Source organism: Arctopsyche grandis, chromosome 6 (genome assembly GCF_051622035.1).
Source record: "Arctopsyche grandis isolate Sample6627 chromosome 6, ASM5162203v2, whole genome shotgun sequence".
Taxonomy (NCBI): domain Eukaryota; kingdom Metazoa; phylum Arthropoda; class Insecta; order Trichoptera; family Hydropsychidae; genus Arctopsyche; species Arctopsyche grandis.
Genome location: NC_135360.1, coordinates 33,510,255 through 33,535,769, shown reverse-complemented (window position 1 = coordinate 33,535,769; position 25,515 = coordinate 33,510,255). Strand labels below are relative to the sequence as shown.

Here is a 25,515-nt window from a genome sequence, read left to right as displayed (position 1 = left end):
CATTTGAGTCACACCTTAAAAACATAACACAGTTACAAGTACATAGATTAGCACCACAGCTACGAAACAAAATGGCGCAACGAACTAACAAACGAAATCGACAAAGAACTTGCATTGTCATTTGTCATATTTATGGTGGTTTTTTTTTTACGACGGATTGTTATGGCGTTTCCGTCGTTTTGGTGTCACACTTGCATTTTTCCCAAAGACGACCTCAAAACTGGAACAGATCACGTACACCGTCGTGATATCGTGCGGTTAATTCTCTTTGACGAAATCGACATCAATCTCGGACACAGTCTCCGTTTCGGATATGATAATTTCATAATGGATGAAGTATACCGATATCTGAATGAGGTAATTGGACATCATGCGGCACGAACTTTCTTCCACGAGGGTCTCAATAGGATTGACGTATCGGTGCCTTGGGGTATTGAACGAGACATTGCGCAACTTGGGTAATTTGAGTGAATTCTCCATGGAAACTATTGTGATCGGACAAGTAGATTTTGTTCCGCACACCGGAACGGATTGCATGAATATAATTAATAACAATGCAACTTTACTATGACGTTCAAGGTCAAGTGTGTGTGTGTCATTAGTTTGATAATACGATTATAGTATAGCATCATATGTTATGAAATAGTACTACGATCATAAATACATATTTATAAAATAATTTAATATAACAAACATTTAGATAGATAGTCTAATATATATGTATTCATATAGCTAGCAGCATACATAGCTCGGTCATTAAGCCTTGGCCATACAAACGTATTACACTTCTCCCTTCCTCAATTATGGCACTAGAGAAATTATTTTTTAATATGCTATGGATATTCACCATAGGCATGTTTCTATCTTTTTATTTTTTTGATTAATTATTTTTTATAGGATCTAGGAGCCGCCAAACATCTATAAAATTGTCTCGTTTTTACACCCACGAAAAGAGTCCAGCGTATCTATAGAGTCCTTGGTATTTAAATTGGTATAAAATTGGTCCAGTTTCGGAGGAGAAAACTGGAGAATACGAAACCTCGATTTTGTCGATTTAAAATAGGTATTATCTGGTCGAAGCGCAACTCTCGCATTCACTCAATATGCATATGTATATATTGATGATATATATTGTCGCATTTACCCAATATATATATATATATATATATATATATATATATATATATATATATATATATATATATATATATGTGTGTGTATATATTAGGGTTTGGTGCATCCGCTCTAAAATCGCCAGATAAACGAACGACAGATTAACAGAACGGCAGTTTTAAACGTAATTCTCGTTTTCTCGAATGATAGATTGCACATCAGATGACGAGTAACCTTTCGATGTGCACAGATGCAATTCTTAAAATGGTAATTATTAAAATTGAGTTGGATTTTTCTGGCGAGTTTAATAAGGCAAGATTCGGAACTTATCGAAAGGTTACCCGTCATCTGATGTGCAATCTATCATTCGAGAGGACGAGAATTGCATTTAAAGCAGCCGTCCGTTAATCTGTCGTTCAATTTGTCTGGCGATTTTAGAGCGGATGCACCGCATCCATATATTCGGGTATTCAGCCCTCTTAAGCTTAATACCCGAATCTTAATACTTAACACCGAGAGGCGCCGGGTTTGATCCCATGAGCTGACCTCGATTGAAAATAATTTTTCTGAGTATATCTGTAGTGCTTCTGGTCAGATATTTATGGATATTTATGCCTCCAGGTCGATCGTTTCCTATCAGAGTTTGTCAATTTTCTCTGATTTCATTGTTGAAACGTTTCCCGATTAAAAATTGGCTAAAACCTTCCTACCTACTATGTCACCACTAATTGAGTATGATTAATGTACAATAAAATGTATGTACCATTCATAGATGTCTCGTTAATTGCGAGTTTTCAGTGTCTCATAATTCAGCGTCTTGTATAATAAAAATGCTGTATTGTTTGTAATTGGCCAGTAAGGCGCATTGGGGTCTATTTGTTAGGTTTTCCTGGATAAAATATAATTCGAATGTACACGAATGTCTTCCCAACTTCGTAACATTTTAGATGTATAGATTTTATAAACGTACCTCCGATTTCCACAAAAATAATTAAAACATAGCGAGTAGAATTTAGTTAAATATTTCAATTGTATTCTGATTTAAATCATTTCACGACAAAATATACTTTGAAGCTTCATCTGACGGAATCGGCTATTTAGAACAAATTCCAGCTGTTCCTTTTAAAATTTTCTTTTCAAAAACCATTCGATAAAACGTATCTTTTCGTAGTTGCAATCCGTCACTCTCAAGTTCAAACATGCTAAAAATAATAATAAAAAAGCTCAAGAACGGAAAGTAATCCTTATGTGTGACACTTTACATTCACTCCGCGACATAAATAAGTGCGTTGTAAATAATATGCAGACAAGAGAAAGATCACCTGAAATTCATTGCAGAATTGAACATCAAGGACGAATTTTCAACATCATGAAAACACGAAGACATACATATGCTTGACACTTTAAATCACAAAAGCACAGAGAGAAAGTTAAGGTTAACTTGTGGGAACAATGAGGAAAAACCCAAACATATACACGCACACACACACACACACACAAATAAGACATGAAAAAAGATGATTCATGGCAACAGTCCGAGAGTTTTCCACAAATAATACACTCATTTTATGAATAAACATCAGAAATCTTTATTGTATCCGAAACTTTTTAACAAAATTCCATTCAAACTGGTCATGAATGTCAAATTTTTCTATAACTTTTCGTGATATTAGTGGACTATATACATATCTACATACATATATATAAATTGTCATAAATGTGATCTCACTTACACGTTTAAATCACATTTATATTTTTACTTGATGATGTATTAGGAGACTATATGAATATTTAATTATAATACTTAAGATGTTCTCATCAATACCCAATGTATACATATTTGAGACGCAGTGTTTCTATATTCATATTTTCCTCGTGCTTAGGTCAAATTGATATTTGAAAAATACCTAATTTTATTAGTTCATGTATTTATTCATGAAAATAAAATTTAAATTTGAAAGAAAATAAATTTAATTAAAATTAATGATTTAATTAGCCCTTTGAATGCTGACCTACGCCGATCGGCGTAGGGCGTAGTTTATGGGCTGGCAAATCGCCGATAGGCGTTGTATATTGAGCATGTATTATACAAAGTAAACAAGAATACTACCTGCTTAGCCTTTAAAGGTAGCATTGAAAAAAAAAAATTCATTGAACATAGGTCGTGTCATTCATTTGTCAACGCTTGTAAAGACTCATTTACACTGGAATTTTTGAATTTATAAACCATAGCAGAATTACCCGATGGAAATCCCTAACTGCTGAGTATTTTAGATTATGGCTTGACATTTATATGGTGAGAATTACATTTTAACGACATTGAATAAGATGGACCTACATAGTTTTGGAAAGATACATTCATTAATAGACTTACTTTGTTCATTTTATATTGTTGCAAAATATATTAGAGAGTCTAAACACACCTTTACAAAGCTCGAAATCCTCTACTGTAGTTATCTAGGGTTTGTTTGTACTAGCTACAATTTTTATACCTGCTTTCTAAATAATTCTAGTTGGAAATTAGCAATCAAAAGGTTACTGATTTACAATATTCAATACCTGTATTAATACCCCAGATATATTCAAATATATTTTTTTTTTGTAATCGGAGCTGGAGGTGGGGTCGGATTGTGGGAAAATGTCGGAGTCGGAGTCGTTTTTTTAACGACTCCACAGCCCTGAAAAATACACAGAAATATTAATCGGCGAGACATGAAATCCGATCAGAGCCTGACCTTGTCCAATGACCAATAATTTCGTCCACTCTTACCACGACCGGTTTATGGACATGGCATTGACAGTCAACAGGTTATTTCATTTTTGTTTTTATTATTTTTTTTTCTTTGGCCTTACACCGGAGAGTATCAATCAGAGAACGTTACGCAACTTTCGCCGGGACGCCCACATACTTGCGTGCAACTTCACAACAAGTACCATTAATTAAGAATTCGGTTTCTGAGATAATGATGAATTTGGAGCGAGGCTGATGCCCAGGACACCTGTTATGCGTGCGACCATACTCGGATGATTTTATTTCACGAGTAGTTTTCGTATATTTATTTATTGCATCGCAGAGGGCGTGTAATGGGGTTACTAACGTTGTGTAATTTTTTTCGTATGTAAAATTTTTATTGGGTTAAATAGATGCTGAGTGCTCAGATGCGGTCGGTTAACCTTAACGGTATCTGCTTGAGCGATCTTAATTTCTATTGCAGAAAAAAGTGTTGCGAGAAATTTGCGTCCGATCTGATTATATCTGGCTACTTTATCTGCAATTTTTTTGTCGACTGTCTATGTAAGGTTAATGTTGTTATTGTCTGTTGAATATATTGATCAGGTTTAAGTTTAACTGTTTTGGGTTCAAGGTCGTGAATTAACTATTTAACTATTGGGCTAATTCTTCAGGTGCAAAATCTTTATAGCCATCTTTCAAATATTGTTTTTATCTATTTGTCTGTTCATCGTGTTTATAATCAATAAACATTGTGTTGCTTATTATCAACATTTCCAACACTTTTTTTTATCTTAATCTTTCTATATGGCCAAACTTTCATTTGTAAAATCTCTCTATATATGTATATTTTCCCATTGACCTATTATTATATCCATTATTTTTATTCAAAATTTTTCATTTTCACTTTTCATTCTAATTCTCAATAATATTTTCCAAACGTTTAAAGTTTAGACTTGACTATTGACTTGAATTATTATTTTACCTATAAATAAAATAATTTATGTTATGCATTAAAACAGCCAGTATTTTAGTGAAATAACAGTATATATGTACATATTTGTATACGTATATCAAATTTTCAATAATTATTCATTTATAGTTTTGGATCATTGTGGCATTACAGGAAGAACCTAATGCGCCACAATGGGCTACATTTTAAAAAGAAAAGACCACAAAAATAAAATACGATAACATGCATAAAAAAAAGCAATAAAAACATGATAAAAAAATAGTACATAAAAATGATGATAAGGTGAAAAAATCAAATAAAAGAATAAATAAAATCCTAAAATCCTATTCTGGTTTCACATTGAATATAAAGCGAGTATAATATTTATTTAAACATTAGTTTGAAAGAACGAAATGCGCCACAATGGCTTCCATAAGAGAATAAGAATTATATTTGTTTTCGTCAGCATATATTACATATATGTATATAATTTTGGTTAGTATAAATATAATTTTAAGTTTGTTTAAAATAATCCTAGCAATTTAATATATAAATATATAACCTTTTCTCATTTCAATTGATAATTCAATACATATGTGCTTATTGACTGTTAAAATAAATACTGACCTGAAATATCAATACATAAATCGAAAATTAATACAATGAAAAGTCTTATCATAACTTTTCACATATGTTTGTATAGATGTACTTCAAAGTGATTTAAGTTTCGACTGACCTTTATAGAGATTTTAAACGGCCTGTGTTTATTTGGTCAGTAAATCGATGATCAGTAAGTTATATTATAGGTCATTGATTGCTTAATTATTGTCTGTTTGTCAAAAAATACTCAAAACAATAAGCGGTTTACTGAACACTTACTTTTTATCTACATATGTACATAAATATATATTACACAAATAACATTAAATTTTCGATTAAGTTACTGACCATTTATTGATCAAAACTCACCATTTACGTTGTTGCTATTTTAAGCTATACTTATGTATTTTCGAATTAACAAGAGTTAGCAAAATTAGAAACGTGTTAGAAGCAAAGGCTTTGACCTAAGTTGAAAGATTCAAATCTCCAGAAGAAGAAAACTTACTCTGAACTGAGAGTTTCCGTTTATTATATTTTCCCAACATTTCCGCATATTCGATGCCTTTCTTCTAACCATCAACGAGAGCCACTTACTCTGTATAGAACACCAAACCATTAAAACACTGGGTCAAACGAACTGACCCGAAATCAATCAAAAATTGCATACGCCGACAATAAAACACTCAAACGCACATAATTTTCGGATATGCATCGGTATTCGAAGGTAAATATCGTATTTATGGTACTTCGTGACCGACTTGACACCAACCTATACACATTATTATTGTATACCTTAAATTCCTAGGAGCATATCCCAGCTACCGACATTCACTCGGACAAAGTCGTGAAACTTTGTACTTCAACACGGCAAAAAGGTCGAACGAGATCTCGAACGTATAACAAAACCGTAAACAAACATTGTGCAATACCATTCGTATAATAATGTGAGCTTAAAGACTCGATTGTGTAGGGGTTATTTTTTTGGTATACAAATCATTGATCAATCGACGACATGTTGTGAATGAATTTGCTGACATTTCGGGTCAACACATCTCGCGTGTGCAGGCGATGATGAATGATTGTTAGATTTTAATCTGATCGAATTTAATGTAAAACGAATTTGACTTGGTTATCTTCAAAGTGGTGAGTATACTCTTTGCTAGTTTCAAAATTGTTTTAATGGTTCTGCTCCTTGTGGAAACTGTATTAAATCAGATCTTCCGATAGCATCTTTCTGTCTTTACAATTTTAAATTTTGATCTTTATGTTTATTAGAAGATACGAGTGGGTTATTAAAATGGATAGGATCTCACTGCTATTCTATCAGAAAAAAATTGAGTATGAATCAACACGTATAAAAGGAATTAGTTACAACATCATCTTCATATACATAAATCTGTATGATGTTTATCTGCAATATTGAAAGTATTACCTTAAAAATCTTTCCTTCAAAAATAAAAATTGCATATATGGCTGGTTATTTCATATGAAATAATAAAAAATTATATGGTAAATAATGTAAAAATTTATACTCCTATATATTACTGGAAAATGTCCGTATAAGTCGCAGTTTTTAATTTATTTATTTGAAATGTTAAGTTATGTTCATTCTGACTCATAATAGTACTTGTCTACACGTAATATGGCAGTAATTTATATTTATTTTTCTACATCTCTTCGCTAAGTGCTATTTTAAATTATTATATAACATAATGTATTCCACTAAATCAATCGAGTTCATTTTATGACTTTTATGAGCAATTACTTCTTATATCATACGTATTAACTGGTTGAAAGCTGAGCTATTCATCAAAGTCGACACAAAATCTAGTCACGTCCATCTATAAAAAAGTCGGAATCTATTAACAATTTATAGATTATTTTTACATAAGTACATATTATATATAAGATAACCATCATAAATATTTCCACCATTATTTACTGTTTAAAACAGTTTAAATTTTAAACTATAAAATAATCTCTAAAAGTGAATCGATTGTAGTATTAAAGTTTTACAAGGGTTAATAAAAAGTGAAATCTAGTTTTAAGAGCAATATCTGACTCATATCTTACAAAAGTATAAACTTTCATCGAACGTACATACATATTTCTGAAATTAACAGACCAAAACAACATTTAAATAAAGAGATAAGATATTTTTTATATGCAATAAAACAAGTGTAGTACAAATCTAAAATTTCCTCAATCTTATATTACGCATTTAAACGTAAAAAAAAACAGTGCAATAATAATGCAATAAAACGCAGTGTGTACGCGAAACAATTGCATTGTTTTGAAATGCAATTGTAAGCGGCAAAAGTGGTGTCAATGTTGCAAGTTTACTTTTTTTTCCTTCATATTTGAGTGTATTTTACTCGTTGCACCTTTGATTCGTTTAATTAATTATAATGAAAACGTATCGCTGAGAATCTAATTATTGAGAAAGACCACTATACGTTTTTTTATTTATTTTTTTCAATATAAAATAATTCCATATAGTACGAGTGTATAAAATTTTTGCAACAACTATGAATTTATTATTTCAAAATTATACCTAGCATATTTTAAATGAAACTTTTCAATTACACACTTGAATACTTTTACTTTAAGCTCAAAAGCTCTTTACTTTACAACGTTGAAGCTTATTAAAAAATGCATTTCCGCGATCCGTCCATCGAAACGTGTGAAATTTCTGCACAATCGAAAATCGCGCTTCGTTGCAAAATTAATCGACTTTTTGCCAAAAAATCCGTTTTTCAAATCGCAAAAACGTCTAGACGATTTGCATGATCGATCGACCGGTTCGAATCAACAAAAAACTCGGATCTAAAAATTAATGCAACATTTTTCTTGTTAGAATGCATTTTGACACTTTAAACGTCTTGTTTCATTTGCAAATTGTCGGTATTCAGCAAGAATTGTTTCCGATGTTTTAATCGAATAATTTTTGCGAACATTCTACCGATTGAATCAGCGTTTTCTCGGCATACATGTCTTGTTAGCTATGAATTCGAGTTCAATGTTGAAACGCAGAGACGTAACTAGGCAGGTGTAGCGGGTGACAAGCAATATTGTCAGAGAAGAAAATAATTAGAGAATTATTTATTTATTTTATATACTTAAATACAACGTTAGAACACTGGTAAGAATTTTATTTTATATTGGATTAAAAACTTTATTAATTAAAAATTTAACAACAACGGCAACTGGTGAAAAAATATATGTATGTATATAAATAATATTTATTTATTATTTAATATAAGTTTATAGCAATTTAAACAATCTACCTATTATTATCTCACACAGCAATGACGTTTTGAGTAATACAGGAATCACACCATCCAATTTTCTCAAGCGATACGATAATTTTTGAATAATAGTTTGAAATTTGGCACAAATTAACGTAATTATAAAAATTTTCGCAATCATTCAATCTTACTAATAATTTTGATTAAATAAAGCATTTATTTATATATTTAAGTATACTTGGAAAAGGTGGCAAATCCAATGGATTCAAGGAATTTGATAATCATACAATACAAAGTACAGAAATACAAATTTTATTTTTATTTTTATTATTACACTCAATATACACTCGTCATTACAGATCGCTCCAATGCGACGGGCGTACGATAACCAAATACAGAATACATAAACAATCAGAAATCAGAAATACAATAATATATATACAATCAGAATATATAGCATATAACAATTAATCAGAAAGAATAATCATAGAAACATCTATGGGTTATTTTTAGATTTTTGTGTACAATTTTTATATATATAATAAATACGAAATTATAGAGATGTCTATAGAGATATCTATAGATTTCAGATTACTGTGCATAATTATTACAAATTATACACAGACAGATTTTTGTGACAACAGGAAATGATCTAATACCAATTTTTCAGGAACCGTTTCAGCAATGATCAGATAAAATTGGCAAACTCTAATATAGAAACGATCGATTTGGAGTCACAAAACCCCCAAACCTAACCAGCAGTTTGACGATTCGAACCTTCTGTCTCAGTGGTGCTAATTATATACGCTACCATTAAGCCAAACTGCTGGCTAATATTAAATAATATAATATTAAATATTAAATAAGATAATGAAAAAATAAAACTCAATATAAAAAAAAACGAAAAGAAAATATTAACCACTCAAAATAGACGAAAATAAAGCAAACAAGAGAAAATACAAAAGATAAACTCACTTTAAAAAAAAGAAAGAACTACAAAATTTATTATTTTAAGGAAATCATCATTTCTTTTTTAAAAAAGGCTTAAGTTACATACAAGAAGTTACTAATTCATTTTTTGGAATCTGTGAGTATAATCTCTCAGATAAGTGATATTGTTATACGCAAAGAGGTTAATCTTAAGACAATTGTAATGTCTTTTTATAATTTTATAGACTTCTTGTTTTAATCGTCGGGGTTCTCTTCATAAGTTTATTAGTATGGAAACGGATATATAATATAACATGTACCTTCTAACGTATGTATGTAGGTACACAAACATAATTAACATCGATCCGTTCAAAAGTCATTACTGACATTATCAAAACTATAATCCAGGGTCAGTCGGTGCGATTTCAATCATCCGTGCATCATTATCCATTTCCCATTGCATAGGAGCGATTTCAATGGCGTTTCGTCGGCGTCCATTGATCAAAATGGCGGCCCTCATTTAACCGACAGCTCATTACGACCCACCGCCACGAGATTGATCTCGCAATTTGACTTAATGCCAATTTGTTTCCGACCCTGCGCGTCGCAAACGTGTGGGCGCATTTGCGTAATTGTGCAATTATGACGCTAAAAGTGAGGTTCAAAAGTTCGCCAACGGAATGCGGATGTGACGCGCCGGATATTTGAAATCGGCGGATTTGATGATGCAATTCGCATTCGCACCGATGTATTGCATCGACTCGGTGTCAATGTGGTTAGAGCTTGGGTATTCAAAGCGATTGGAACGTGGAAAGCACACTCGTCTAACAGATTGCTCCAAAGCGACGAGTGTGCTAAAAAGATTAAGAAGTACAAAAGGAAAAAATACAAGTTAAATAAACATATTATATATACAAATATACAAATTACATAAGGAAAAGATAACTAAATAAAACATGAAATCATAATAAAATCATAATTAAAAACACTAACTCAACCTTTCTAAATGGTCGCAACCTCCATAACTTAGGAAGTGGTGCAGAGAATGAAGAGAGACGTGACAAATGTCAATGGCACCATCCAGTAAATTTAAGAAACGGAGGCCGCGAGGAATGGGAGAATAACTAAAAGCCACATTTCTAGCCAAAGGAGTGTGAAAAAGGGGACGATGGCAGGTCCATATCACACTCTCTGGAGCATGAAGGCCCAACTCAGCCAGGATAGACTGACAGGAGATACAGCCTCTAAATATGGAAAACAAGAACTTAATGAGGGCAACACTCCTCCTGTGGTCAAGAGAAGTGTAGCCGACCATACCCATGACGAATTTCGAAGGAAATAAGTATGGGTAAATCCCATATTACTCCTTATAAAGCAGTCTGAGAAATCGTCTTTGGAAAAGTTCAAGCTTTACAATTCCAGATCATAGAGGCGTATTCCAAGATACTCCTAACTAGAGCATTGTACAGCAATCTCAAAACAGTGGGATTATGGTAGTGTCGAGAATTACAAAAGACAAACCCAAGCATTCGTGAGGCAGAGCAACACACAGAGTCGATATGAACAGAGAAATTTAGGTCACTCTGGAATGCAACCCCAAGATCGGTACGATCGGGGGTGGATCTGGATCTGGAGTAACACATAACCTTGCACTTGGAGACACTAAGAGGTAAACAGTTGCTTAACGACCAATCATGAAGAGCATTAAGATCATCTTGTAAAAGCTCACAAGAACGTTCAGAATCGAGCTTTAAATCTTCAGCGTATAGTGAGAAACGGCAATTGACCAGTTTATTACTAATATCATTTACAAATAAATTGAATAACAAGGGCCCTAGGCTAAAGTCCATATGGACAAGTTGGGCTTTTACTTTATTTTTTTTAATTTTTTATTTTACACTAGCTGAACCCGGCATGCGTTTCGATGCTTGAATAAGGCATGCAATTCCCGTTTCCGTTTCAAGTGTTGGTTCAAGTGAACTAACGTCTAGTCACTTTTCAGCCCTGCTTTTTATTACAAACTATAAACATATGAAATCTAGTGATCGTGTTTATGTAATTTAAAAAAAATTGTATTTTACTTGTACAAATCTTGTATGTCGTTGTCCGAAATTATTTAAGTTTAAGTTAGGACCATTGTGGCTTTACAGAAGTACCTAATGCGCCACAATCATCGAAAATAATATATCTATGTATATACATATATAAAATTGAATGTCTGTCTGTGTGTCTCGTATAGGCTCCTAAGCCATTGAACCGATTACGGTGGAACTTTCAGGATTTGTTGAAGATTACTGTGAAAAAATCGACTAAAAACGGGAATTGCATGCGTTATTGTGGTATTGCAAAGCATGCCAGGTTCAGCTAATATATTATAATATATGCAATATAATAAACATTGCCAAAGCAATGCTTTTTGAATGTTATAAAGTTTTATACTCGTATGATTCGCGAACCTATATATTTTACTAAATTAATACAAAATATATCCACCGCCACGAGAACCTATATATTTTAGTAAATTTATATAAAATATAGTTTAAATTTATCAAAAAGCTTATTCTTTTGATAAAAACTTCATACCATTAAAGCAAAACGTTCATAGTTAGAAGTGTCAAAAAAGTTGGTGCTATCTATTGAGAAAAAAATGGTTGTCGTATTAGTGAAATTTCTAAATGACATCTTGACGTGTCTAAGAAATTATTGGATTATTATTTAAAACAATTCTGTCATGCGATATAATATAAATTCAGTTTCATATTATAAAACCACGTATATGTATGTAAATCAGCTCAAATTTCTTAGTACAAAATAAAAATCGTGCATTAAAGCATTCTACACACAAATCCTGAGGCTTGTAAAAAATAATAACACACATTATCAAATATTTCAACGTAAAAACTTCTGCAAAACGGCCCCAGTTGCACCACACAATGTAAAATCATGCCAATTATAAACGATTGATTTATACCGAAATGGACAACAATAGTAGAGCTAATGTGCGACCTTTCATATGCCCAAGTGTGTGACCCAAATGTCGAAATTGGTCCTCAGAAACGAACGTACTTTATAATACCGAAAAAAAAAAATGATAAATTTTGCAACATATACATACATAGATGCAACTTTCACGAGCTTTGTCGATCGTCAGGTGTGTGAGTATTGCGATAAAGTGGATCGTGATCGGTTGTCAAGAGTCGTGACGCACAATTGCGTAACATACGCAACACAATCTGAAAGATCGATCGATCCCAATACATACGTACGTACCACAATTATGCAAATCCCTTCAGGAAGAAGAAGTCGACTTTGATTTTGACGTGTGCTTCTCAAAGTGCGCGTGTAGGCATGCGGTATGGAGCATGATAATGCGATAAATAAAACATAAAGTGGAAATGAGCCGAGAAACTGACCGCTTCCGCACACTTGAACTTCTGGAGATAATCAACTTGAGTGAGTTATCTAAGTAGCACTCCCTTTACTTTCACTTTCAAGTTGCTATAGAATAAATACTCGGATGTTAACAAGATATAAAACGAAACAAATGTTAAAAACAACGACGTGAAACAACCGGAATATTACATATGCGGATAAAGAAGCAATGTCGGCGCGAAAGATAATCTACTCTACATCGAGATACTTCGCTGTAACCCTCCCTCCAATGTTTACGTTTTTCGTAATAACTATGTGGTTTTCAAAGCTATACATACTCCCTATATTTCGTGTATTCCTAGAATGAACTACAAGAAATCTATTTTAATAGATTTTGTATGATTAAGAAAAGGGGTGCATCGTAAAAAAATACATTTATACGTTCCAAAGTATGATTTAAAGGCAGTAGCGATAGTTATGTTTTTGACTGTTCGCTTGCATATTCTTGTTGATCGATGAATCAATGCGAGAGAAAGAGACAGCTATATTTTCGTAAGGTATTGTTTTCGTCGCTTTTGGTGCGTGGCTATTGAGTCATGCATTCGCCTGTTGGCCTTACCTATTTGCGTTTGCTTGTTGATGCTTGTCGTTATTTTTTAATACAAAAATAGTCAAAAATATGCTATACGACCAAAACTTTTTTTATGTTGATGTATAAAATGATTAATAAGATATATATTGAACCCATTTTTATTGAGAAAAGTTGTATTTTGATTAAAAATTTCTGGGGTCTTACTCGACTCCGGTTCGGCACACTCGTTCAATCTCGACGCTCCGTCTTTTAAAGGTTAAATCAATGTTACCACATAAAAATTAATGTTTTTGTTTGCTTCAAATGTCGTGTTTCAATTTATATTTATCAAATTTATACCGTCTCAATGATTCGAACTTAGATCGTAGGTTTTTGAAAGAATCAATGCTGTTTTCCAGTGTTTTACGGACGATTCCGGAAACCAGTGATTCGGAATCAAATTTTTCAGATATGTATATATCAATTATGATGATGCTATGATTCTTTTATTTTCAAAAGTATAAATTGGGAAAAATTGTGCTTGAAAGGCTAACTATGCCACTCCGTAGATATGCTTATCAATATACATGTACAATAGCTTTGAAAACCTTTAAAAAAAACTATAATTTTATTTATGATAAACCTGTTGTTATGAAAATTGGATAAAACCATTGGCTGAAGCCCAGGGTCAAGAATTTCGATACAAAACATTCTGAAAATAGTGTAATTTCTTAATTTTTTCTTCAATCAAGCAGCGTCTGACAAATTAGCATATTGTAATATTTACATAAACGATGGCAATAATTTAAAAAAAGCTTATGTTTTAAGTGTTTCTTTCAACTTTTGGCTAGTGTTTTAATATTCATATGAAGATGATCAGTACTTTAACCAAATTATGTAAGTGCATATATAAATATGTACTTTTGATTAGAATATAATTGAATTTATACGTACATAAACAGCATTATTAATAGCATAATATCAGTATTTAATGTACCACTATCTTACTTCTCTTAATTAATTATTAAATATTAAATGCAGCCTATTAAAGGCTTGTATCTACATATTTGGTCAGTAGCTTGGTTTGATTTGTCAGTAAAAAGATTAACAGAAAGTTATATTATCAGACACTATGTATCTGCTCCACTATTGTCCGTTTGTCAAAAAAATACTCATTGTTTTAAGTAAATGGTTTTTATCTATCTATAATACTAGACAATTGTCACGTTATTTTTGTGTATATGTTACTGACCGTTTACCGAAATAAACTGGCTTTTTAAAGTGTTGCCATTTCAATACAAACTTTCAATTACTGTTTCAATTCAAATTATTAAAAAAATATTAAAATGTTATATTTATCGTTACTGTAATATAATAAAGCATTTAAATCGTTATATTTACGTTTTTAATATTGTCTTGTAAATGTGAATTACGGCCAAAATTAAAACTGTCAAATTTGAGCGGCGGCCATTTTGATTTTGTTTCCTTTAGAATTATTCAAATTTAAACGCCGATTTTAACAAGTTTTTTTCTTCGAAATGGAAATTTTGAAAGTGCAAATTAAACTCTTCGTATGAAAGGATTTTACTGTTAAAATTTCGGGTACGTACGCAGAGCTGTTATTGAGTTTTAAGTGCATAAAACGTATACGAATTTCGAATGAGAAACTTCCTTAATATTTTTTTAAGAGCTCAAAGTTTTAAATTAACTGCAATAAAAATACCGACTTTCATAATAATAACACATTTACAGCTTGGGATATTTTAAGTCAGTCACGTTTTCATTTAAAAACGGTCAACTTCAGTCGAAAGACGATACTGTCAAATCAGCTTTTAAAATGGCGCCCATGTAAGGAGATTCGAAATATTATATTATATTAAAAGTTTCCGCATTTTTTTCTTCGAAAGGCAGTTTAGAAAGTGATACACCATATCTATTCAACACACTAACAAGACAGTGCATTAAAATTTTTAAGCACACGCTATTTATTAGCCGTTACGGAATTTTCGTCGATCAAACATCGGATTTGGACAACTTTCAGACATTCAACACATTCATCTCTTGTATGCATGTCTTATATGGAGATTGGCAAGTTGCAGGTGCAATTGAGTGCATCGAAAGCGAAATTGTGAATCGGCAAAATCCGCTTCCCATGCCAGCACCGTACCACCATACATACATCCGTCTCTTTTCAATGCAAATAAGTGCACGAAGTGCATTCTTCGCCTGTGTAACTTGCATAATCGACAATTATCTCCGCTCCAGATCGTCTCGCCACAACGCACCTCGTTATATCCGAGATATATCGACGCTTATATGTCCTATTCATATGTTTAAACATCACAAGTGTTTCCTAACATATAAATTACAGTGTACAAAGTGGCGTAACAAACGCCAAATTAGCACTTTTGCCTTTTGAAAAATATCAATTATATTACACACATACGTACCAGTCTTCAATTTGTTCTCAATAGTATACGGAAGCATATTTTGTAAGTCTTACACATTTCAATTTTTAAAAAAAAGTTCTATATAATACAAGACCTATACTTACTGCGAAATTGATACACTGCACTATTTATTTATTTTACTGGTGTAATTTATGTTGCTTTAGCATGTTTCCAGTTAATCGATTATTTATTGATGATATGAAATTGCGTCTGCTACAGATCGAGAGTGTTATTACTCAATTGCGATTTCACACTGATGAACCAGTTGGACTCGAAACGGAACAAATCCGATAACGACATTTCTCCGGCACTTTCGCATCATGATTTATTTGCGACTTTTGAAATAAATTACTCGGGGCAAACGTACGCAATAGTCCGGATTCTTCGAATGACGTGTTTAATAAAAAACCTTAAATAACTAAATGAAACGCACGACGCCAATGAATAATGCATTGTAAAACGGCGTGTACGCGCTCGTTTTTCGAAACTCCTTTTTAATTTAAATTTTTAAAAATCACGAAGCAGCACTGGAATTTAAACATTGTACAGTGGATTCGATTTCACCTGATCCTACCCAAATAGGAATCGAATGTGATCCGTGAATTTAAACGGTTGCATTTTCCGATTCGGTCTGGTTTTGTAATGAAAGATTTTTAATGCAGATTCAATGCCTTAAGCTGCCTGGTTTACTGTGGGAATAAAATGTCAACGGTTTTTCTAGCAATTAAAATTGTAAATTGGCGTGGAAATTATTCAATTTGTCAATGTAATGGCTCAATACGACACATTGACACATTTTTATAACACACATAGTGTATAATATAATTATTATCATTTATTAAACATTAATATACCGATAAAATAACTTTTAACATCAATTTTGTTTCAAAATATTTAATAATTATAAAATATAGGTCTACCTCGTTCCACCAACTTGTACATAATATCTCAAGACTCATTTTCCCAACCTTTTCGGTGTATTTCGTCGTTGAGTTTGTATATATACAAACACATATACGGAATGTTTTACAAAGCGAAATTTTTATTTTACGAAATAAACATTAATTATTAAAAAAAAAGCAAGAATTGATTTTTAAATGTTTGTTATTATTACTAAATTATGTTCTCAATACATTTTATAACTATTTTAATAGCTACTGATCTACTGATCATTTTCTATTTTACAATTTTAATTTAATTTTGTTAGTAATCATATTATTATATTCTTCTAATGTTAATGTACAGCTGAATAGGAAAAAGAGCTTAAAAACCTATTTGCAATTCTTATAAATGCTCATAATACATCTAATACATAATATTAATTAAAGATCTAAAGCATTTAAATATTTTAAAGGTGTGTTAATAGCTTAAAAAAATTATGAATGATTACAACATGTCTCGTATATTAAATATATTACATTATATATTAAATATAGTACATACATATATACAAATTCCTTTGTAAGCAGGCGAAAATTTGAGTAAACGAGTCTCGAGATATTGCAAGTTGATAGACTGGAGCGCACCTGTAAAATATATAGTATTTTATTCAATTGTAATAGAAAATAATAATAAAAATCATCTAGGATATAAAAAGTATTGATATTTTAAATACGATGATTTATTTTGGTCCAATTTTCTACACACAACGATATGTATAAGATATTTCATAATATAGTATGAAAATTTTAATTGTAACTGCAATATAACATTTAATACATTATTATAATTGATTCTATATGTATTTTTAAAATAATACTTAAAACAATTTGATGAAATTCGAATGCAGTGAATAAAAATGATAGTATTATACTTACTGTTTTTAACTGTTAAATTATTACAGATTGAGTAAACCATTGAGCAAAATTATGAATCAATATAAAATTCAAAGTGTTGTTTTTTATTTTGATCAAAAAAAAAACCGAAAAACATTACGTCATTTAAAAATATTGATACTTCAAATAGATTGATTGGTTTCGGCCCACGTTCGCGTATATTATGTACACTATGCATTCCAAGTTAATAATATAATATAACTTACACGTTACAATGCTATTAACTCAAATTTATAATTAATAGCTTTAATTTTTCATTGCGTATTGTTAAAATTATCTGTTCGACATTGAAAATTGGGAAAAAAAAAACACAAACACACTTACTACCTTGACGCGTAACATAGTCAGTGTAAAAATCATGTGGATTATTTATTAACAATAACAAATAAATACTAAAACAAAAATATGTGACCTCGAACTGAATAAATAATGGATCACGAACATTTTACATTAATAATAGCAATCGACACGTGTGCACATTTTCAAAGTCAATACTTAATAATTCACAAATTGTGTACAAACATGTATGTATAATGCATACAAATGTATCATTCTTCTATATATGTATACAGAACGTGTATAAAAAGCGGATCCATTGTTACAAAAGACATTTTCTACGGTTAATTTTCTCTTTGTTCTTCAGTTTTAAGAGAACAAAAGAGATCAAAAGCAGACAGATAAAGAACCATCTGAGAATAGTCTTAGAAGTACCTACGACTAATTAGTAATTACAATTGATTGTAAAGCAATGATAATTTCGATATGAATTATGAGAAAAAATATAAGTCTAGGTGAAAGTCAAAGCATCCTCAATTATTATTTTTTAATTTATATTTTAGCACTGCCATTACGGGGCTAGTTCCAAGGCAACACATTCGTACGTATTTATTTTATATAAATTTATAACAATCTTAATATAAATTTTAAATTATATTAAAATAACGATGAGAAATTTTTTTTTTTTTATTACATTTTATACTAGGAAGGCTTTACAGGTAAGCCCCAATGCGCCTTCCTGGCCAATTACAAACAATACAGCATTTTTATTATACAAGTCACTGAATTACGAGACACTGAAAACTCGCAAATTAACGAGACATCTATGAATTGTACATCAATTTTATGGTACATTAATCATACTCAAATAGTTGTGACATAGTAGGTAGGGAGGATTTTTAGCCAATTTTTAATCGGGAACCGTTTTAACAATGAAATCAGAGAAAATTGACAAACTCTGATGGGAAACGATCGACCTGGAGTCACAAATATCAGCAGCACTATAGGTATACTCAGAAAAATTCTTTTCAATCGAGCTCAGCTCATGGGATCGAACCTGGCGCCTCTCGGTGTTAGGCAGAAGCTTAACGACCGAGATATGCTGCTGGCTAGGATATGGATAGGTGCCAATTTTTTTTGGAAAGGTTTCAGCAATGAAATCAGATAAATTGGCAAACTCTGATTGACTGAAAAATTGACTTGGAGTCACAAATATTAAATTATTTTCATATCGCTAGTCAGACTCGGATATTAAATTATTTTCAACCCCGGTCAGCTAACGGGATCGAACCCGGTAACCTCTCGGTGCTAAACATAAACGCAACCACCGAGCCATACTGCTGGCTGTGTGAGTGATATCATCATGCTTTCGGGAGCTCCTACGGTCTCGAGGTTATTAGTTGTGTAATGTCAATTTAACCTCAAATTATTCGAGGTTATTCGAATAATCTTACAAATATCCAAGTCTGACCAGCAACACTATAGAAATACTTGGAATAAATTCAACCCACGGGATCGACCCCAGCAACCTCTCAGTTGTTAGCATTGTACGCTAATATTAGGTAGAAAAATATTCTATTTCTATTTGTCAGGGGAATTCTTGGGATATAACAGTCCGCATACAGAGTAAAAAAATATAAAAAAATAACAAATAAAAAGCGCACTGCGCAATGTGTACCGCGTATTTTTATATTTGCTCTTATAAGTTCATATCCAAGGTATGGATTTCATTACCAATTAGAAATAGAGTAACGATTACTTAGCAGTCTATATCCAAAATCTGTACCCCTCATGTCATATGTTTTTATTAAGTATCCAAGTGAACTAAAAATTTGTTTTTGTCATTTCCAGAATCCACCATGGGTGTTCATCAAAATCTCGTCATACTATCAACAATTGCGGCTTGCGCCTTCGCCATAAGACCATCTGCCTATTCAGTGTTTCTGAATCACCATCCAGCTGTCTCCTTCAAGCCCTTCAAACCTTCTCAGTTTTTAGGAAATTCCTATTTCGGAAATTCCTATAAAGGATTCGGTGGCAGTTTCGGAGGATTTGGAGGAGGTTTCGGGTAATTTATTGTTGTTGTCTGGTCTTTGATGTTTCTGTGGTGAGTTTTGGTTTGATGTGTGGTGTTTTTTAGGTCTTTCGGTCCATCTGCTCCTCCGCCAACAATCGATCCAGCTACTTTGACTTGTGGCCAACCTCCAGATTTCTGCCCGAAGAGCAGATACAGGTCTTTCGATGGGTCGTGTAACAATTTGAACAATCCTGGTTTGGGTATTCCACAGACGCCCTATGGAAGACTGCTTCCTCCCAAATATGGAGATGGTAACTATTTTGTTTGTCTATTGCATACTCTGCTTTATCTTTCATCTTCTACCTTTGTTATACTTTTATATTTTGTGTCCCTTCTGTTGTCTCTTTTTAGTGTCTCATTTTTTTTCCAGTTCAGATTCAAACATAATTTCTCTTTTCTGTTCTTTGACTTACGTTAAATTCATCTTATCTCACTTCCTTATATCATAATATTAGTTTTAATAAGTGTTTTATTTTTTCTATTGACAATTTCTGATATTCAATGACATGGAAAAGTTCCAGCACACGTTCGTTATGTAAAATCCTTAATGTTTCACAGGAATTAGCGCTCTTCCCGTATCTTCATCTGGACGAGAACTACCACTTGCTAGGATACTGAGTCTTCTATTGTTCCCTGACCAGCCAATCGATGACCATGTTTGGAACCTAAACGCTATGCAATGGGGTCAGATCGTAACCCACGACATGTCCCTTGCAGCTGGTGCAACACAATCACGTAAATACTTCAAAACTTCATTCAAATATACCTTCACCGTTCAACAATAACAAAAATATCCCATTGCAGACAAGGAATTCACGCAATGCTGTACTCAAGATGGCCAATTCGTAGACAGGGGTCTATTGAACGAGCACTGCTCTTACATCATCATACCAGAAGATGACCCAGTCCACAAACTTACCCGCACAAAGTGCATGAACTTTGTCAGAACCATCACAGACAGGGATAGGGGATGTATTGGAGGTCACCAGCCTGCTGAACAAGTAACAAAATCTCCAGAATATAAGTTTAATTCGATTTAAAATACGTGTTCTAAACTTTTGGGTGTATTTCAGTTGACAGTTGTGACTGCTTATATGGATATGTCTTTAGTTTATGGAAACTCAGATGCCCAAAATCGTCCGTTGAGATCAAACGTAGGTGGAAGGCTTTTGGTTGAGCAAAGACGAGGAAGGGATTACCCACCGACTGAAACCAATTCAACTTTAGTGTGTGAAAGTTCATTGTCTCCAGATGAGCCATGCTACTTAGCAGGTATTTTACTACTATTTTTTGCTAAAGAATTGAATTAATTTTGTGTGAGTTTTTGTTCAAATTCAATGTTATTTTTTTAGGTGACATGCGTGTGAATCAAAATCCTCAGTTGACTATTCTTCAAATTATTTTATTGCGTGAACACAATAGGATTGCCGATGCTTTGACTGCTTTGAATCCTCATTGGGACGATGAGACTACCTTCCAAGAGGCAAGGAAGATCGCTGTCGCTGAATATCAGCATATCAACTACTACGAGTGGCTTCCAATTTTCATTGGTAATTTTTTTTTAAATAAATATTTTTATTCATCCAAATTATAATAAGTTTGTATGAAAGCTTATATATATTGAGACATCTATTAAGCAAACAATATTAAGTATGAAATATAGATGGAATTATTCAAAATTCACTTAAAAATATAAATCAAACTGGAGGTATGTATGTTCAAGCTATTCACTCTATTGGACTATTACTTGATTTAATTTATATTAAAAATTATATTTAATTGTTCATTAAATTAGTATCAATTTATGTGAATTTTCATTACATATATTTTCATTACATATATTTTATGAAAAATTTGTAAAAAAATTGTTATCCTGACATCTATTGATATTCTGTAAAATCTAATTTTTCGAAGTACGTTTTATTTTAAATATAATTTAAATTCAAACTTATTATTTAATATGCATAATTTTGACTGGCATAAAAATTTTTAATTAATTAAATCAGTGAATAATTCAAATTTATTCAAATGAAAATATAAAAATTTTATTAATAAAGACAATCGAAATGAAAATTGTTATATTGACATCTATTGAGATTAAATAAAAGCTATTACTATGTACATATCATACACGTCTTAAAATTTAATTCAAACTTTTTCTTTTTATTGTTAAATACAAACATTTCAACGACTACATACAATTACAAAAAAATGTTCAAAGCATAAATTTGAATAAAAATAAACATTATATTATATACAATTTACAGGTTTGGAAAATTCAATCAAAAATCGCATCATCTACCCAACTGCCAAAGGATACGTCAACGACTACGACCCAACAGTAGATCCAACAATCTTGAACGACCACGCAACAGCCGCTTTCAGATTCTTCCACTCACTCATCGCCGGTCAACTTGAGTGAGTATTCAAACCTTCATTGGAATAAAAAAAAAATACCTTCCCAAATTTAACCAATACATTCCACATCGCAGGCTCATCAACGAGCACCGTCAATCGAGAGGAGCCATCAGACTGAGCGACTGGTTCAACCGACCTTCCATCATCGAAGAAGGCAACAACTTCGACGACCTCACCAGAGGAATGGGCACTCAACCAGAGAGGGACAGCGATCAGTTCTTCGACAGTGAAATCACACAGTTCCTGTTCAAGAGAAACAACACTTTCGGTGGAGATTTGAGAGCCATCGACATCCAGAGGAACAGAGATCACGGATTAGCCTCTTACAATGACCACAGAGAAGCTTGCGGTCTACCCAGAGCTCACACCTTCGACGATTTGAACGACCTCATGTCATCCAAGGTACCAAATCTTTTGACAAAAAATATATAATACAAATCTAATTATATGTATACATTCATAGTTCATACATATGTTGAAAATATCAATAATTTTAATTTTTTTTTAGAACATTCACCTTTTATCGTCACTATACGAATCAGTCGATGACATTGACCTCACAGTTGGAGGATCTCTGGAGGCCTTAGTGGATGGAACACTGGCTGGTCCAACATTCTTGTGCATTTTGACTGAACAATTCTACCGTACAAGAAAAGGCGATAGATTCTTCTACGAAAATGGCGGAACCGACTCCAAATTCACACCAGGTATAAACCAAATCCCACACAACGACAAAAGCACAACAAGATCATTCTTTATATTATGGAAATATTATTAAAAATTTTAGAACAACTGAACGAAATCCGCAAAGCGTCCGTATCGAGACTGTTCTGCGACAATGGCGACAACATCGAGAACATGCAACCGAGAGGATTCCAAAGACTGTCCAAATCGTACGTTTTATCCGTTCTTTTCCATTTTTTTTTCTCAAAATCGAATTCTCTAACACTTCTTCTATTTTTATTCACAGGAATAGACTACAACCCTGCTCTCATTTACCGGCGATGGATCTTTCACTCTGGCAAGATGCGTCGTCGCCTCATGCTCACGGAAACTATCCATTCTTTAAGAAATAAATTAAAATAATTAAACATTATTATAATAATGTGTCATAATACTCGTATTTTATGTATGTGTGTATATTACGCTTGTCATAAAAATCATACTAGTTATATATAGTTAAATTAAAAGAAGGAAACAACCACGCAAATTTGTGTAATCTCTCACATGACCACGATTAAGTTACCATTGTATATAAATTATTATATTAAATAGTCAATTTTCAATTCCGACAAAAAAATTTACGTCTACACGCATATAAGTATGACTATATTATTTAATATAATTAATAATTTATATAGTTAATAAATCAAGGCTTTATATTTATTTTTTTCATTTTTTTTTGTTTTTTTTTTCAACTTTTTAAAGGCCATGACAGACAGTTTTAATTAAAAAAAAATCTTTTATTCGCAAAACATACCTCGAAATCATGATTAGTGTATTTTTCACACGAGATGGGAGAAATTTTCCCTGTGAAGACAATGAAATCAACAATTTATATTTGTAAATAAATGTTATAATAAATTTTTACTCTTTTTATTCATTTGTTTCAATTTTTTCTATTTTCTTATATTTCCTGTTATATAAATTTGTTTATAACATGAATTCATTTCGAAATAAAGGTAATAATCCTAGCCTCCAATATGATGAGGCATTCCTCCATAGAACATCAACTATTTATTTTTAATTAGGAAAATATTCAAACAGTACATATGTTTATGGACATTATATGGTTAAAAAAAAGAAAAAAGGGGATAATAAGATACAATTAACCATAGATAATTTTGAAAAATTGCTTAGACGGAAATGATAAATGTATTTATCATTTCTAAAGACACAAATACATCCTGTCACGTAGATTATTCATAATTATAAATATAAAATTAATCATGGCTAGGACAGATAACACAATACTAAACATATTCCTTGTAATAAACGGACAGTTTTCAAATCTGCATTTTCCCTGTTTTTTTAAACATGAAAAAATATTTATTTGTCTAAAATAGTCTATCAAAAGCTTTGAAACTCAAGAGTGAAACTAATATTGCAAAAAATACATTTAAAAACTCTCTAATCTCCAAAAGAATGCTCCTATCAGATTAAGACCGATGCTTAAGTTATTATTGGAAGACCTTGAATTCTCCATTAGTTTAAGCTGCAATCGAAAATATTTATTTATACCTCCTAATCTATATTACATATAATATATAATATATAAAGCATGAATCAATCCGAAATTTAAGCGTGAAATTCGACATTGCATCGAATTTGAAAATTGAAACTTGGGCGAAGCCAAGCATTCCTATACATATTTGTAAACATCTATAGGTATTTGTCGTAAAAAACCACATACTCGTGAAACCTAGTGCAAACTTATACTAACACATTAAATGCTGATTAAATGTTAGTTCTTTTGAGGAAACAAGATTACAATTTTCAATCAAATTTAATTTATATTCGTTTGTAAGTTAAGGTGTATGATTAGATTACTAAATAAGGATTAATTTCAATATAGAATAAAAATTATACATACGTTGTAATAATTTAAAATTTGGAATAACATAATGAAGTGGGCAGAGAATGATCATGATAAACTTATCTATCCTACAAACGTTATAAAAGACATCAGTCATCATAATTCTTCAGTCATTGTTAAGATTATATCCAGTAGGAAATTCTTGCAATTATATACATTTATACATATGTATTGTATTTAACGTACGTTCTTCTGAATATTGTTTCATTTCAAAGAGAAGATTTGAAAAAACAAAATGATTGCAGTCAAGACAAAGCCAGACTTTGCGTCAAAAAAAATCGAATTCATATACATATGTATGTATATTGATTTCATACATCAGCAGAAGTACTTTGATTTTGAAATT

The 25,515-nt window shown here is 31.8% G+C and overlaps 1 protein-coding gene across 1 annotated transcript in view; it reads left to right on the top strand.

Moving 5' to 3' along the window:
- The window catches only part of LOC143912838 (peroxidase-like), a 52,342-nt gene extending 28,172 nt beyond the window's left edge, over positions 1–24,170 (top strand). Inside the window, exons 2-12 of the mRNA XM_077432267.1 lie at positions 19,930–20,146; positions 20,219–20,406; positions 20,714–20,890; positions 20,960–21,156; positions 21,229–21,427; positions 21,508–21,705; positions 22,423–22,573; positions 22,648–22,975; positions 23,082–23,280; positions 23,361–23,466; positions 23,544–24,170. Of these exons, the coding sequence (XP_077288393.1) occupies positions 19,938–20,146; positions 20,219–20,406; positions 20,714–20,890; positions 20,960–21,156; positions 21,229–21,427; positions 21,508–21,705; positions 22,423–22,573; positions 22,648–22,975; positions 23,082–23,280; positions 23,361–23,466; positions 23,544–23,649 (2,058 nt within the window). The 5' untranslated portion in view covers positions 19,930–19,937 and the 3' untranslated portion in view covers positions 23,650–24,170. The remainder of the gene's footprint in view (positions 1–19,929; positions 20,147–20,218; positions 20,407–20,713; positions 20,891–20,959; positions 21,157–21,228; positions 21,428–21,507; positions 21,706–22,422; positions 22,574–22,647; positions 22,976–23,081; positions 23,281–23,360; positions 23,467–23,543) is intronic.
- The last annotated feature ends 1,345 nt before the right edge of the window (positions 24,171–25,515 follow it).